A 15,214-nucleotide genomic window follows, 5' to 3' on the forward strand; every position below is an offset into this window, starting at 1 on the left:
CCAAAATGTTATGAAATGTAGTAGTTTATTGTCCACGTGTGTTAACCAGCTACCATCATCATGAGGTCTGCCATGTGCTATTATGAATAAAATAGTTGGATTATATTAGTTTGTCCAGATCCTTCAGACTCCTGACCATTAATACTTTTGCTTGTTCTGGTGTTCCGTTTAACTTTATGTAAATTTTGCAGTTGGAGGTCCAAGTTGCGTGTATTTTTTGTTCTTTGCGTAGAAATCTAGCTCTCTTTGCTATTTGCGCATTGTTTTTGGTCAGGTGTTCATTAAGGTAAACATTTGTTCCTTTAAGCATCTTAACTTGCCGCAATAATTTGTTTTGACATTTTCTGTTGAAAAGCCTGATGATGATGGCCGCTGGTTTGCTTTTGTCTTTCTGTGGGAGAGGATGACAGGCTTCTATGTTGTCTATGTCTATATTAATTCCTTTATCCTGCAAAATATCTACCACTTCCTGCTCGACAAAGTCCAAATCTTGGTTCCCACCAACTGTCCCGTCCCCCCTTGGCAATACTGCTGCAGCAAATGACCGAGGTCGTGTTGGTAACCCCGTGACAATCACATCATTCATTCGTGTGTATTGTTCTAGTTCAGATAATCTACTTTCCAAATTTGCAATTAAGTCATTTTTCTCCTCATTTTGTCTCTTCAACTCTTTGATCTCGTGCATCATGTTAATTAATGTGTCTTGCTTACTTGTGACTTCTTCCATACGGTGACTCATAAGTTCTTACTCATAGTTCTGACTCATAGTTCTTCGTTTGACCTTTTTAGTTCCTTTTGTCCCTTTTGGGAGCCATATTTCTCGGTCTTTGTCAGTTGCAGCCTTGGCTGTGATTGCGGCTGTGTTCCCGGTGGTGAGGGATGGAACCCGGCAGCAAACGGCAGGTCGCAGCAGTGAAGCCAGAAGGCCCTGCGGTGGCCTTTGCAGCTAACGTTAGCGTCGCTAGCCGTCGCTAGCAACGTCCGTGATGGCGGTTGTCAAGACTCGGTGATGAAGGCAGAAGTCAAGTGGCAGTTGTTGGGTCTCGGTGATGAGGGCCAAAGGCTCAGTGGTGACTGTACCAGCGGGGAGACGTCGATGTCAGCACAGGAACAGGACGGCAGGTAGCGAGTTGCTAGTTCGCAGCTAATGCGGCTAGCAGGCTAGCAGGTCGCATTGGCAGGAACTGTGGACGATAGACCCAGCGGCCAATACCATTCGTAGTTTTTTGTACTACTGTCTTGGTCTCGAATGTTGCCACCATATAATGGCACAAAGCAAGACTTACTCGCACGGGCTCCTATCGGAGCCCGCTTTAGATGATCGACGGACTGGCCGGAATAAAGCAGAAACTTACCGACACAGGCCCAAACCTGGGCCTGCTGAGGTGGACTTGGCTCTAGTGGTAAGTGTTCCTTCTCGGCGTGGCCTTAACCGGCGCCTCCCGTCCCTGTGTCAGTTTGTTTAGACCTGGTGGGGTACAGTTCAAGCAAGGTTTGCCAGAAGGCATTCGTAATAGGAGGCGAGCGCTGACCACACGGCTAAAAGCCCGACTTTATTTATATTTCTTTTAATATCAATCATTCTTTTAATCGATATAAAAAACAAACATTGTTGATATCAATATACTGTAGACTGGATTTAAGCTGTTCTCTTGTATGTTGATGCGAATGTCTCACTCCTGTGAGCCTCGCCTTCCTCCGTGCATCAATCTAGCTACTTTTTTGGCATCGTTGGAGAGTTTTCTGGTATTTGGGGATTTAAAAGTAAAAGTATGTATTGTTGCGCAGTTTGTGTGTTGTCACTGAGCAGCAGGGGATGCTCCTGAGAGGTCCGCCCCGCCCCCAAAGCACACTTAAGCCGTCTGTGAAGCCATCAGCTCCCACTGCACACTGCATAGTGGAGATCCACACATCCTCGATGCCCCCGGGGTGGATGTCATCCTGTTTTACTGAGCAGGATCTAAAACGGAAATCTTTCTTCATCTTCATTAAATTGTTTAACTTATAAACAAGTTAAACAACTTATATTATATTAACTTATATTAATGACATCTGTAAAGTGACAAAAGGCTTAAAGTTAGTATTTGCAGGTGATACTACTGCTTTTTTTCTGGGGAAAGCACACAAGAGCTAATTAACTCACAGATGAAATGGCCATACTAAAAAGATGGTTTGATAAAAATAGATTATCCTTGACTCTAAGTCAGACAAAAATAATGCTATTTGGTATTGGTGGTCTCGTGGTTAGCAAGCGTTGGCCAACACAGGAACACCCTGGAGATCGGGAAGACCTGGGTTCGATTCTCCCTTGGGCATTTCTGTGTGGAGTTTGCATGTTCTCCCCGTGTGTGTGTGGGTTTTCTCCGGGTACTCCGGCTCCCTCCCACATTCCAAAAACATGCAGGTTAGGTTAATTGGTGACTCTAAATTGTCCATAGGTATGAATGTGAGTGTGAATGGTTGTTTGTCTATATGTGCCCTGCCATTGGCTGGCGACCAGTCCAGGGTGTACCCCGCCTGTCACCCAAAGTCAGCTGGGATAGGCTCCAGCATACCCCCATGACCCTAATGAGGAGAAGAGGTATAGAAAATGGATGGATGGATAATAGCAGAAAGAACACACTGCTGACTGTTTCTCTGAAACGAGGCACTATTTTGTTGTTTTGTGCTTTTGGTACTAACTGAGGATTTGAGCACAGCTAAGTTTGTTATAAAGAAGATTGATGATTACATTTGACTTTTTCTTTACTTAATTTTGCGGCTATTTTTCTCTAAGATTTTTTTTGATTTGTTGATTTGTTTTAATGAAACAACTTTGCACGCATATTTGATTTCGTCTAAACTCAGTTTGTGGAAAAAATATGGGGATATATATGGTATATTGATATTCAACATAAATGTATGGGGATATGAGTTTTGGGTCCATTTCGCCCAGCCCAGCACTACTCATGATGGATTAGGAAATGTTATGATGAAGGCATGACGCCCCCAAATTTGTCATGTTATGGAGTTAGCCAATAGACTATAGGCCTATATGCATATAGAAATAGTTCTAATCAGACACTCACTCACTCATGCACAGCATCAGTACTACAAATGAAATAAAAAAAACAACAAAACTACACATACTTCTATGTGATGGTAAACAATTGATGTTTTCAGTTGTCGTAAATTACAAAGGATTTCCATGTGATGTCAGCGCCAGCATGCTGCTCGTTGGTTTGCCACTCAGTTACACTCTGACTGGGGTGTGATGTGTGTGCAACCTTTTATAACAGTTGTGGCTGATGGCATTTACGTTCAGAAATGTACCTGATAAACCATCCTCCCTGCCATGACGCGTGTTAACTGTGGTCGGTGAATAAGAAGAACATTGAGGTAATGTTTTGTTCTGTATGTGTTTTACTCACAGCCCATGTCCAGACGAAACTTGTTCTAAGTTGAAAACGCTCTAATGTTTACATTTTTACAAGCATATGCACAAGGACTTGATCTTCAGGTCAAGATCTTGAGAGAACCATTTTTACATGCAAATGTGCACTTTTTCCTTTGTAAAGACTTGATTTCATAGGTTTTTGTTTTTGAAATATTTAATAATACACTAGGTCCCCAACTTACGAACACAATTGATTCCAGACGACTGTTCTTATGTCGAATTGTTCTTAAGTAGGGGAAAAGGTAATATTACCAATGATATAGGTACTACATGTACGTGTATACATATACAGTATATGTGTATGTATGTAAATATGAGTTTGGATGCAGTAGTAATATTAAACGAGGATAATTAATGAAAAAAACAATAATAAAAGTGATATAATAATACATAATGATAAATGTTATTTACCTTTGAAGAGGAGTGGTCGAGCATACGTCGTTGTGGAGGAGTTGGAGGAGGAGTTATTGAAAAAAAAGACAAATGGTCGTCGTTAGACTCTTCTAAAAGAGGTAGTGTTCTGTGGGTGGTGTAGAATTAAGCAGGCCTATTAACTCTTCATAAACTTTAATCACACGCTCTGTCCGGGTTGTATCATTTAGCTTTCCATTTAGCTTTACACTGTATCTCCCCAGCGTCCAACGCTGCCTCTGTTGGTCCCATTAGCTGTAAGGCTGCATTAGCAGTGTCACAGTGCCCTCTACTGGTCAAGCATGTACAGTAGCAGTATAATTACTGATAGAGCGACTGACTACAAGGCAAAATCAAATAAAATATAGACCAGTCGGCTTGTGTTCATATCCGCGAATGTTCGCTAGTCGGGTGTTCGTAAGTTGGGGACCTAGTGTAATAGTAATATGCCAAGCAGACTTCAAATATAACAAGTAAACTAGTAAAAGAACCAAAGTTTTTAAAAGTATACTTCAAGTATACTATAATAAAGTAAAAATAGGGACTTCAAGTATATAACTTGTACAATGGAAGTATATAGATAAGTGTACTTGTGGTATACTTTCAGTATACTAGAGGGATATACCATGTACATAGATATATAATTGGTATATTACATTGGTATATAATTGAGTGTACTTGTTGTGTACTTTAAAGTGCACTTTTGTAAACTTAAAATTAACTTTAAATGTATACTTTTATAAACTTAAAATGTTCCAATTTAGTCCAAAAAAGTATTAAATTAGTATACTTTGTAGTACACTAAGAGTACATGGTCTGTAGTATACTTGCTATACTTATACTTAAGCATACTTAATAAAATGAACTTTAAGTATACTACTTTTTGCTAAGGAACACCTTGGTGTCTTTCTGGTGGAGCTGGAGGAGGTGGGCAGGGACCGGGAATCTGGACTTCCCTGCTGAGACCGGACCCGGATAAGCGGAAAATGGTTGGATGTAAGTAAGACAGAAGCAGTGAGCTGGCATTGCTCACCTACAAGCCGCAGCTATTTATTAATGCTGCACTTTGCCGAGACACGTGTCAACAACGTCACATTTTTTGGCCAAAGCAAGACTCGCAAGAGGTGCTTTCACGGATATCGGAATTCCAAACATGGTTGTTAGATGGACCACTGGATGTCAGTGAGAAAGAGCTACGACTAAAATAAAAAAATGTGATTAACATCTCAACACATGTTTTTCCCCCCAATGTCACGTCACCTTGTGAACGCCCCGTGCATAAACAACAACAGGAAGTCAATGTAGAGATATTCACAAAGAAATGAACAGGACCCCAAACTTGCTAACTCGTATGGCGTACAACGCTGTACCACTTCCGTCGAACATCGGGGCCAAGCTCAGCCGCCATTTTAGTCGGCAAGGTTCCCATAGGATGTATAAAATAATAACTACACAATAATCACTGCTTCGTGGTTGGCTGTGGCCTTTTGCGGGTTGTCCGTCGTTAACGGCGGCTAACTGGCTCCAGACCCGACTGCGATAAGATTAATAAACTGAATATTTTTGGAGTTAAAGCATGGAAAACCTACTTATGACCTTCCAGATACGTTTTTTAGCATGACTAGAGCCCTGGAAATAACACCCTTTACACTTGTATTAAACAATACAGAAGACATAAATGAGCGTACTTCTGGCTGCTGTCTCATCAGTGGAACGCCACCGGCACCCAGAGACCGGTGTAGAATACCACTCTACCTTATGGTTGGGGAGAGACTGACGATGCACCGCAATGGCTTTGTTAACAAGCAGAGAAGACATGCAGTGAACATTCACACAGGAGCTGCTGTCGGCCACTCCCTGCACCGCTGACCTGCTGCTAGCACGCCTCTTAATGGTCAGCTCGTCACTTGAAGGCGCAGACAACAAGTCACAGATACTGTATGACAGGGGTCCCCAACCACCGGGCCGGGGCCCGGTACCGGCCTGTGGGCGAGGCTGAACTGTGCCGAGGAAATCTTTCAGGCGCAATGATAAAAAAATACACACACAAAAAATACATTTTAAATAACTAAATACAATTTTAAGTAAATGCATTGCAATTTTGGAAATATGGGCCATTATTTTATTAAAAAAATAATATAGTTTGAAGTTTTTGCATGTTTATGATGTTTGTTGCGAGTGTTCCACTTTGTTTGACAGTCCTTGAACGCACCATTGTACAGTACGTGCGCTAGCCTTCTCCCACTCTGCACAGATTGTCAAACTACACACTAAGTCCCCAACTTACGAACATCCGACATGCGAACTTTCGGAGATACGAACACAAGCCGACTGGTCTATTTTTTCATGTGTTTTGCCTTGCAGTACTGTACTGTAACTCCATATTTATACTGTACTTGCTTGACCAGTAGAGGGCACTGTGACACTGCTAATGGGACCAATAGAGGAAGAGTTAGAAGCTGTGGAGAGAAAGATAAATGGAAAGCTAAATGGTAGCTTGTCAGGGAAATCCTTGCAGATAACCAAAGACAAGTACTGGACTGTACAACTACTCAAAGAAACAGACTCAACCCAGCCAAGATTGTCTTTTCTCTTGCGAGGAGAACAGATGGACGCACCAGAGTTGCATTCCCAAACCGCTCTGAATACGTTCTCTGAGCTCTCGCTTTTTATTTGGGTATTCCCTATCTACAAGGTTGTGCAACTCTAAGGGATGGGGTGAGCAACGCAGCTGCACAACTGTACTTGTCTTTTCCTATGTGTATGCGTCTCTGTGGCAGGTATCAGTAATACATGTGTGGTATGAAGCACATTTCAGCACAGCCTCGAAGGACATCGGTTAGTATGCGACTGCATCCTTGGAGTCAGCAGACAAGGTGGCGCCATGAGTCGGCATCTTCTCTGTTGCTAGGTCACATTCCTAAAACTGACCTTCCTACAGGGCAACACACTTTAACACTATTATGATATAGGAGTGATAATAATATTGCTGGTTAATTTATGTCCAGTTCCAACAGTGTTTAGTACATTTTCATAACAAACCCTTCACAACGATAGAAACAATTTCTTTCACATAGCTGTATGACAACAACCCGGACAGAGCATGTGATTAAAGTTTATGAAGAGTTAATAGGCCTGCTTAATTCTACACCACCCACAGAACACTACCTCTTTTAGAAGAGTCTAACAACGACAACCATTTGTCCTTTCTTCAATACCTCCTCCTCCTCCTCCTCCTCCACCACAACGACGTATGCTCGACCACTCCTCTTCAAAGGTAAATAACATTTATCATTGCGTTTTATTATATCACTTTTATTGTTTTTTTCATTAATTATCCTCGTTTAATATTACCACTACATCCAAACTCATATTTACAGACATACACATATACTGTATATGTATACACGTACATGTAGTACCTATATCATTGGGAATATTACCTTTTCCCCTCCTAAGAACAATTTGACTTAAGAACGGTCATCTGGAACCAATTGTGTTCGTTGGTTGGGGACCTAGTGTATTGTATTTTTAATCGGGTTTTTTTCACTTCATATTTGCTCCCAAATGCTGATACTCTGTGGGAATGCATAAAGGTAAAGTTTGATGACGTTCCCGAGTGTTAATGTGCGTATTTGTCCCGTACACATGGAACCCCCGCTGAAGGCACTGTAGCTCTGGGTGGTGCAGGTCTCCTGAGCTCTGCGTTGTGTTTATTTGTGGTAATGAACAGGAGACTTGGAGCTTGTTGCAGACAGTGACCGTTTATTTCCTGGTGTGAGACAATGTGCACTGGTCAATACTGTGAGGCTCATTACAGACTACAATGACAATGAGTTACATTAGCATCGTAGCTAACAATACAATTGCATAGAGGAGCGCTCCTCTACTCACCTCGGGTCACAGGGCTGATGAACTAAAGCTGAAATGACACTCTGCCCTATATTTACTGTAGCCCACAAGTGAGAGAGGGCGCTATTGAGCCATTACTCCAAGCACTGTTAGAACAAGTGGAACCACAATAACCAAAGTAAACCTGTTACACACAGCTTCAAGTTAATTCATGCTAGCACACTGCCTGTTAGCACACATGTCAAGCAGCGGCGCGATAATAGTCTCTCTGAAAAACAAACTCCAAGCTTATACTGGATGGTGGGTCTGTATTCACTTTGTGCTTTTAATTTGATGTTGTTCCTGTCATAGTTTTACACAATAAATACCAAATGAGGTAAATTAGATCGCTATACGAACCCCCCCCCCCGTCTGCGGAGATTTGTGGGAACACGCGCCGGGCCGTGGGTCCAAAAAGGTTGGGAACCACTGCTGTATGACACCCTCACCACTCCGTCTGAATGCATTATATTTGTATTTTCCTTCATTTAGCCATTTTTATGCTTGGAAATGTTTCATTTACACCATGAATATGTACAATTTGCCTACATGTTTGTTTTCTACTAATAATAGACCACATTTAAGCACAAAACAGCAATCTTTTATCAACTAATTATCCATCCATCCATCTTCTGTGCTCCTTATCCTCACTAGGGTCACAGGGGTATGCTGGAGCCTATCCCAGCTTACTTTGGCGAGAGGCGGAATACACCCTGGACTGGTGGCCAGCCAGGATGCATGAGAGTTTGCCCAACCGGCCTACATGTGTTTTGTGGACTCGGAGAAGGCATTCCACCGTGTTACTTCAGGAATTCCGTGGGGAGTACTCAGGGAATATGGGGAACCAGACCACCTAATTCAGGTGGTTCGTTCCCTGTATGACCGGTGTCAGAGTTTGGTTCGCATTGCCGGCAATAAGTCGGACCCGTTTCCAGTGAGGGTTGGACTCCGCCAGGGATGCCCTTTGTCACTGATTCTGTTCAGGACTTTTACGGACAGAATTTCCCGGCGCAGCCAGGGCGTTGAGGGCTTCCGGTTTGGTGGCCGCCGGACTGGGTCTCAGCTTTTTGCAGATGATGTGGTCCTGCTGGCTCCATCGAACCGTGACTGTCAACTCTCACTGGATCGGTTCGCAGCCGAGTGTGAGAATCAGCACCTCCAAGTCCGAGTCCGGTTCTCGCCTGGAAAAGGGTGGAGTGTCCCCTCGGGTTGGGGATGAGATCCTGCCCCAAGTGGAGGAGTTGAAGTACCTCGGGGTCTTGTTCACGAGTGAGGGAATGATGGAACTGCGAGATGGACAATCGGATCGGTGCGGCGACTGCGGGCTCTGCATCGGTCCGTTGTGGTGAAAAGGGTCCATGTAGGTTCCTACCCTCGCCTATGGTCATCAGCTTTGGGTCGTGACCGAAAGGACAAGATCACGGCTGAAATGTGTTTTCTCCGTAGTGTGGCTGGGCTGTCCTTAGAGATAAGGTGACAAGCACTGTCATCCGGGAGAGACGCGGAGTAGAAGCACATTGGCCACCAGGTGTCAGTAATGGTTTGGTGAGACAAGCACCAGACTTGATGGCTGGAGCAACAGGCTTTTATTGCATGCTTAAACAGGCACAAGGATAAGAACATAATAAAAAATAATAAGCTAAAAAGCAAACTCTGACGCCTTGGCATCACTTCCTGTCCACCACCCATTCTTAAATGGTTTCTTTTCACCGATGATATTTTATGCAGGTATATATAATATTACACTGGGTAATACAAATATAAAGGTGACTATGTGGGCCTCATTTCATGTCTAATGTTAAAAAACGCATTTAGAAGGTCGTTGACAGGTTTTCTTGCCCTAACTACGAAAATATTCCATTAGTAAAGAAGGAATCCTACCTTGTGGAAATTCACTTTTCACGGTCGGGTCTGGAACCAATTAACCGCCGTAAACGCGCCCTAGCAATCCTTTCTAGTCATCCACAGTCATCTACCAAGTTCATTCCCACGTCATTATTTTTCATGACGTTTCGCCTCGATATTGATTTGCTAGGATGGTTTCTGTTTTCGTGTCACGTATTATTGTACACACAGCCCCCGGCCTATTAGATACACTGTACTCTGACACTCTCCATTTCTACTCACTTCTCCTATCACATAAACGATACGTAGTTGATATTGACTGCATTGGTTATCTATGATTGTCAGAAAGACCATTCAAAGCCTTTCTGGTTCCAATAATATTTCGGCCCACTATCTGGAGCTGCCCCCAACCCTTCTGGACAAGCTTTAGAGCAGTATATACTTGCTTGCCTCTCAGTGAAACTTTGCTCTCCTGTGTGCTTCCGCATGTGATAAGTCAAACTGGGTTTGGAAAATTAGTTTTTACCACAAACTGAGCAACCAAAGGGTTTTTCTCCAGTGTGCGTCCTCACGTGTGACACCAGAAATGACTTTCGAGTAAATCTTTGACCACAAACAGAACAGCCAAAAGGTTTTTCTCCTGTGTGTTTCAGCATGTGAAAAGTCAAATATTGTTTGGAGCAAAAGTTTTTACCACAAACTGAGCAACCAAAGGGGCTTTCTCCTGTGTGCTTCCTCATGTGTGAAGCTAGTTGTGAGTTTAGAAGGAACCTTTGCCCACAAACTGAACACCCAAAAGGTGTTTCCCCTGTGTGCTTCCGCATGTGATAAATCAAACTGGATTTGTAAGGAAAGTTTTTACCACAAACTGAGCAACCGAAGGGTTTTTCTCCTGTGTGCTTTCTCATGTGTGCTACCAGTACTGACTTCTGGGGGAATTGTTGACCACACACGGAGCAACCAAAGGGTATTTCTCCTGTGTGTTTCATCATGTGAAACGTCAAATACTGTTTGGAACAGAAGTTTTTACCACAGACTGAGCAACCAAAGGGGTGTTCTCCTGTGTGCTTTGTCATATGCGATACCATTTGGGATTTTAGGGGGAACCTTTGACTACAAACAGACAAACAGAACAACCAAAAGGTTTTTCTGAGTGTTTTAGCATGTGATAAGCAAAACTGTTTTTGTGAGAATAGCTTTTACCACAAACTGAGCAACTGAAGGTTTTTTTTTCCCGTGAGCACTGTCACGTGTGACTCCATGTATGACCTTTGAGTGAATCTTTGACCACAAACATAACAACCAAAAGGTTTTTCACCTGTGTGTGTCCGCATGTGTTGGGTCAAGTAGCACATAAAAGCAAATCGATCATACACCAGCAGAGAGTCCATGGTTCTCACAACAAACCATAAAACTAGGGATGCCCCGCTGATCCGCTGTATTTGTGAAGGTCGGGTAATATGCTGTATGTTCCACAAATTAATGTTTGGAACAAAAGCTGGAAAAAAAACAAACAAGCGATCGTTACCGGATCGGAAGCCAAAACATGTGAATCGGGACATCGCTAGATAAGACAAAGATAAAACTGATCTCAGTGAGTTGAAGGAAGCGGCGACACACTGGCTTATATTATGCCATGTAATTAATGACGAACTGTTCTAAAAAATGTCGATATTATCAATTATTGACGATAGTTTGCAGCACGATTATCAACCAGCAACATTTGGTATCGTGACAGGCCTATCAGATCAATCAAGTTTTCCAAGCATAATTTTTTTCCTGTATACTTTATTTTTTACTCACTGTGTGCTACTCGAACAACACATAATTGTAATGATCCACAATTAAAATAAGCTGTATGAGTTATTTGACATTTCTAAAAAAAACATATGGAGAAAACTAAAGAAAAGAGCAACTGGAAATACTTATTTTTACAATAAAATACTTATTTTTTTTACCTTATTACAACCGATAACAAGTGAAATGGTCCTAAAATACAAAATACGCCCATGTTTTTTCAGTGAAAATGAGCTAACGCTTAGTAGCAGGCATCCTTCTGTCTGGAGAAACGCACACGGCAGTGGCAAGGTGGGTGGAGTGTCTTGCCCCAGGGACTCCGCGACAGCGACTGGGTGGATTGATTGATTGATTAAAGTTGAACGACACTATCAACACAGAGTGTCATGTAAGTGTCTGGACCTTAATGTGTAAAGTTATTAATGACAAGACTTGTTTCTCAGAAGTGTAATCTATCAATTTAATTAGGAAGTAAGGTTTGTAAGATAAAAAATGTGGTCTACTTTTCCGGGAAAAATTCCCTACTCTTTTTGAACAGAGAAGCAGGTTTTTTAACGTGCAAATGGTGTGGCTTTTCTTTACACGGGACCGATGGCTTAAAGTTTCCTCCTTAAGACTATATAATGAATAAAATGGCCTGCCAAAGGGCCTGTTTCCATTATCTAAAACCTAATAAAAAGATTTACTGTATTTCTTTAAGAAACTATGATGCATGATCGCGGAACTTCGCTGAACAAGGTTTTCAGATCAGGTACATTATAAAAATTGACACGGATGTGAGCAAACTCAATGCATTCAAGAAGAATATGTTTAACTGAGAGTGTACTATTACATGATATACAATGGGGAGGATTTTCTGCTGCAAGTAAATAGGAGTGTGATAAGCGAGAATAACCAATTCGAATACGAGTTATCACAACGTCTTCCATCTCTTAGCTAACGGGATTGCAGTATGTGGTTCGATTCTAGGCTGATGTTGGTTGAGTTTATTACCGAGATTTAAATCCCATGACGTTTGCCACTTTATTTTTATGTAGTCATTCATCTTTGGTTTTAGATCTGTATAGGGTATCTTCATTTCTGTTACAGCCATATTAAGGGCCTCTTTTGCTAACATATCGTCATTTTCATTCCCTTTGATACCTATATGGCTCGGTATCCAAACAAAAAATACCAGTTTAGATAATACACCGACTTTGTATAATGATTCTAGTAACTGTACAATATAGGGATGTTTAAGATCTCTACATTGTAAAGCCACTAGACTAGACAGAGTCTGTGAAAATAACAAAATGTTTTCCGTCAGTGTTTTGTATTATAGCCAAAGCCATTTTCAAAGCCAACAACTCGGTAGTGTATATGGAAGCACTGTCTGGTAATCTAACCTGTTCTTTTATTGTGCCACTAATACAGGCTGATCCTACTTTATTGTGATCTTTTGATCCATCTGTATAGATAGCATGGTAGTTCCTATATTTGTGTCTTATTTCTCTGAATCTATCCAGGTAGATCAGATCACTTGTAACGCCCTTTTTGAATGTTGTTAATGTCAAGTCTATTAAAGGTTTGCTGATCACCCAAGGAGGAATATTGGGTACTAAGGATGGAGAAATATCAGTGGTACCAAGAACTTGCATTAGAGCTTCTCGAACACGGAAGCCAAACGGTTTGATGGAAGATGGTTTAAGGTCGTAAAAAAACTGGTATTGTGGTCTGAAGGTATTTTCATACGTTGGGTTTAATGGGTTATTCTTTAATTTGATTGCATAGTTAAGAGATAGTTTTTGATATCTTAAATGCAGAGGAGGCTCATTTGTCTCCACATACAAGCTTTCCATTGGAGAAGTACGAAAAGCTCCAAGGCAAATTCTAAGTCCTTGATTTTGTATTGGTTTTAACTTATCAAGGTAGGACTTTCGAGCAGAGCTATAAACTGCACAGCCATAATCAAGTTTTGATCTGACTAAAGACCTATAGAGACGTAGCAGGACAATGCGATCCGCACCCCAGTCCATTTTAGATACTACCTTTAAAAGGTTTATGGCTTTATGGCATTTTTGTCTCACATGATCAATATGAGCCTTAAAGGTTAGGCCAAGCTATTTTGTTTGTTGGGTAACCAGGATGACAGAACCATTTATTTTAACTTCCGGATCAGGGTGTAAAGACCTTTTATTGCAGAAGTGAATGCATACCGTCTTTGTTCTTGAGAAGCAAAAACCATTTTCATCAGCCCACTTTTTGATTCTATTTAGGCAGTTCTGTAAAATTGTTTCTATGGTCAGCATATTCTCCGAAGAGCAAGAAATACAAAAGTCATCCACAAACAACGATCTGTCGAACCGAGGAGTGACGACATCCACAATGTTGTTGATCTTTAACAAAAACAAAGTAACAGAAAGTATGCTACAGGAACTCCCATTTCTTGATTGTAAAATTCCGAGAGGCTCAATCCAAGGCGAACTCAAAACACTCGATTACAAAGAAAGTTCTTGATGAAAATGGGCAGTTTGCCTCTTAACCCAGCATTATGGAGACCTCTCAGAATACCATACTTCCAGGCGGTATCATATGCCTTCTCACGATCAAAGAAGACAGACACCACATGATGACCTCGAATAGTGCCATTACGAATAAAAGTCTCCAGTCGAATAAGCTGATCAACAGTACTTCAATTTTTACGAAAGCCACTCTGATATTTAGTTATCAATCTTTTCCTTTCTAAAAACCAAACCAACCGAGTATTGATCATTCTCTCCATTGTCTTGCAGAGTCAGCTGGTCAAAGAAATAGGCCGATAATTTGTTGGTTTTGATGCATCTTTTCCAGGTGTGGAATTGGAATAATGATAGCCTCCCGCCAAGAAACGGGAAAAACACCCGTTCTCCAAATTCTATTAAAAACATCCAGTACAACTGAAAGAGACACACCAGGCAAATGCTTTAAAAACTGATAATGAATATCATCTGGACCAGTTGCCGTATTGTGAGATTTCTTGATTGAATCTCTCAATTTGGCAATGCTAAATGGGATGTTGTAATCTTCCTCATTGTTTGATAAAAAATTAAGATCCTGACTTTCAGCTTCATCCTTATAAATTCTAAATGTTGGAGAATAGTGGTCAGTTGCTGAGTTATGTTCAAATTCCTGTGCTAGCAAATTCACAATGTCGGACCGTTCCGTACATTTACAGTATTTCCATCTGCTTTTGTTAAACAGGAAACAGAATTACTTGTGTACTTTCCACTTATTTTTCTAATCATTTCCCATACTTTGTGAATAGACGTATGAATATTCAATTTAGAAACCTGTCTGCCAAGACTGTCTTTTTTGCTTTTTTAATGATGTTGCGAGCTTTAGCGCGTATCTGCTTATATTTTTGTAAATTATCATTATTCGGGTGTTTTTTAAATGTCCTCAGTGCTTTTTTACGTTTTTTTACAGCTTCCTTGCATTCAGTATTAAACCAAGGATTGTGTCTACGAGGGGAGGAACTTGATTTTGGTATTGTGCTAGTAGCTATGTTAAGTAATGAATGAGAAAGAAAGTGAAGTGGATCTTCTGTATCTCTGAGTTTGTCATGATTTATATTTAGTGAACATTGTTCTGAAAAAGCATTCCAGTTGGCTCTGTGGAGTTGCCAATTTGGAATTCTTTCTCCTGGTAAACACTTTACTAGTTTCATAAAAATAGGAAAGTGATCACTGCCACATTGATCACTATGTACACTCCACTGAAAAGCCATAAAAATTGCAGGAGAGCAAATAGATAAATCGATAGCCGTCATTGAGCCAGAGGCCGGGTGGAGGTAAGTCGTACAATTATCGTTCAAAA

At 41.3% G+C, this 15,214-nt stretch overlaps 1 protein-coding gene across 1 annotated transcript; it reads right to left on the bottom strand.

The window, feature by feature from the left end:
• Positions 1–10,070: 10,070 nt before the first annotated feature.
• LOC129179449 (gastrula zinc finger protein XlCGF57.1-like) lies at positions 10,071–10,659 on the bottom strand. The gene has a single exon (XM_054772684.1). It carries the CDS (start codon positions 10,657–10,659, stop codon positions 10,099–10,101), a length of 561 nt encoding a protein of 186 aa, XP_054628659.1. The 3' UTR covers positions 10,071–10,098.
• Between the last annotated feature and the right edge of the window lie 4,555 nt (positions 10,660–15,214).

Source organism: Dunckerocampus dactyliophorus, chromosome 4 (assembly GCF_027744805.1).
Source record: "Dunckerocampus dactyliophorus isolate RoL2022-P2 chromosome 4, RoL_Ddac_1.1, whole genome shotgun sequence".
Lineage (NCBI taxonomy): Eukaryota > Metazoa > Chordata > Actinopteri > Syngnathiformes > Syngnathidae > Dunckerocampus > Dunckerocampus dactyliophorus.

Coding starts and splice junctions, on each gene's coding strand:
- LOC129179449 (XM_054772684.1), bottom strand. CDS start 10,659: ATGACAAAGCACACAGGAGAACACCCCTTTGGTTGCTCAGTCTGTGGT.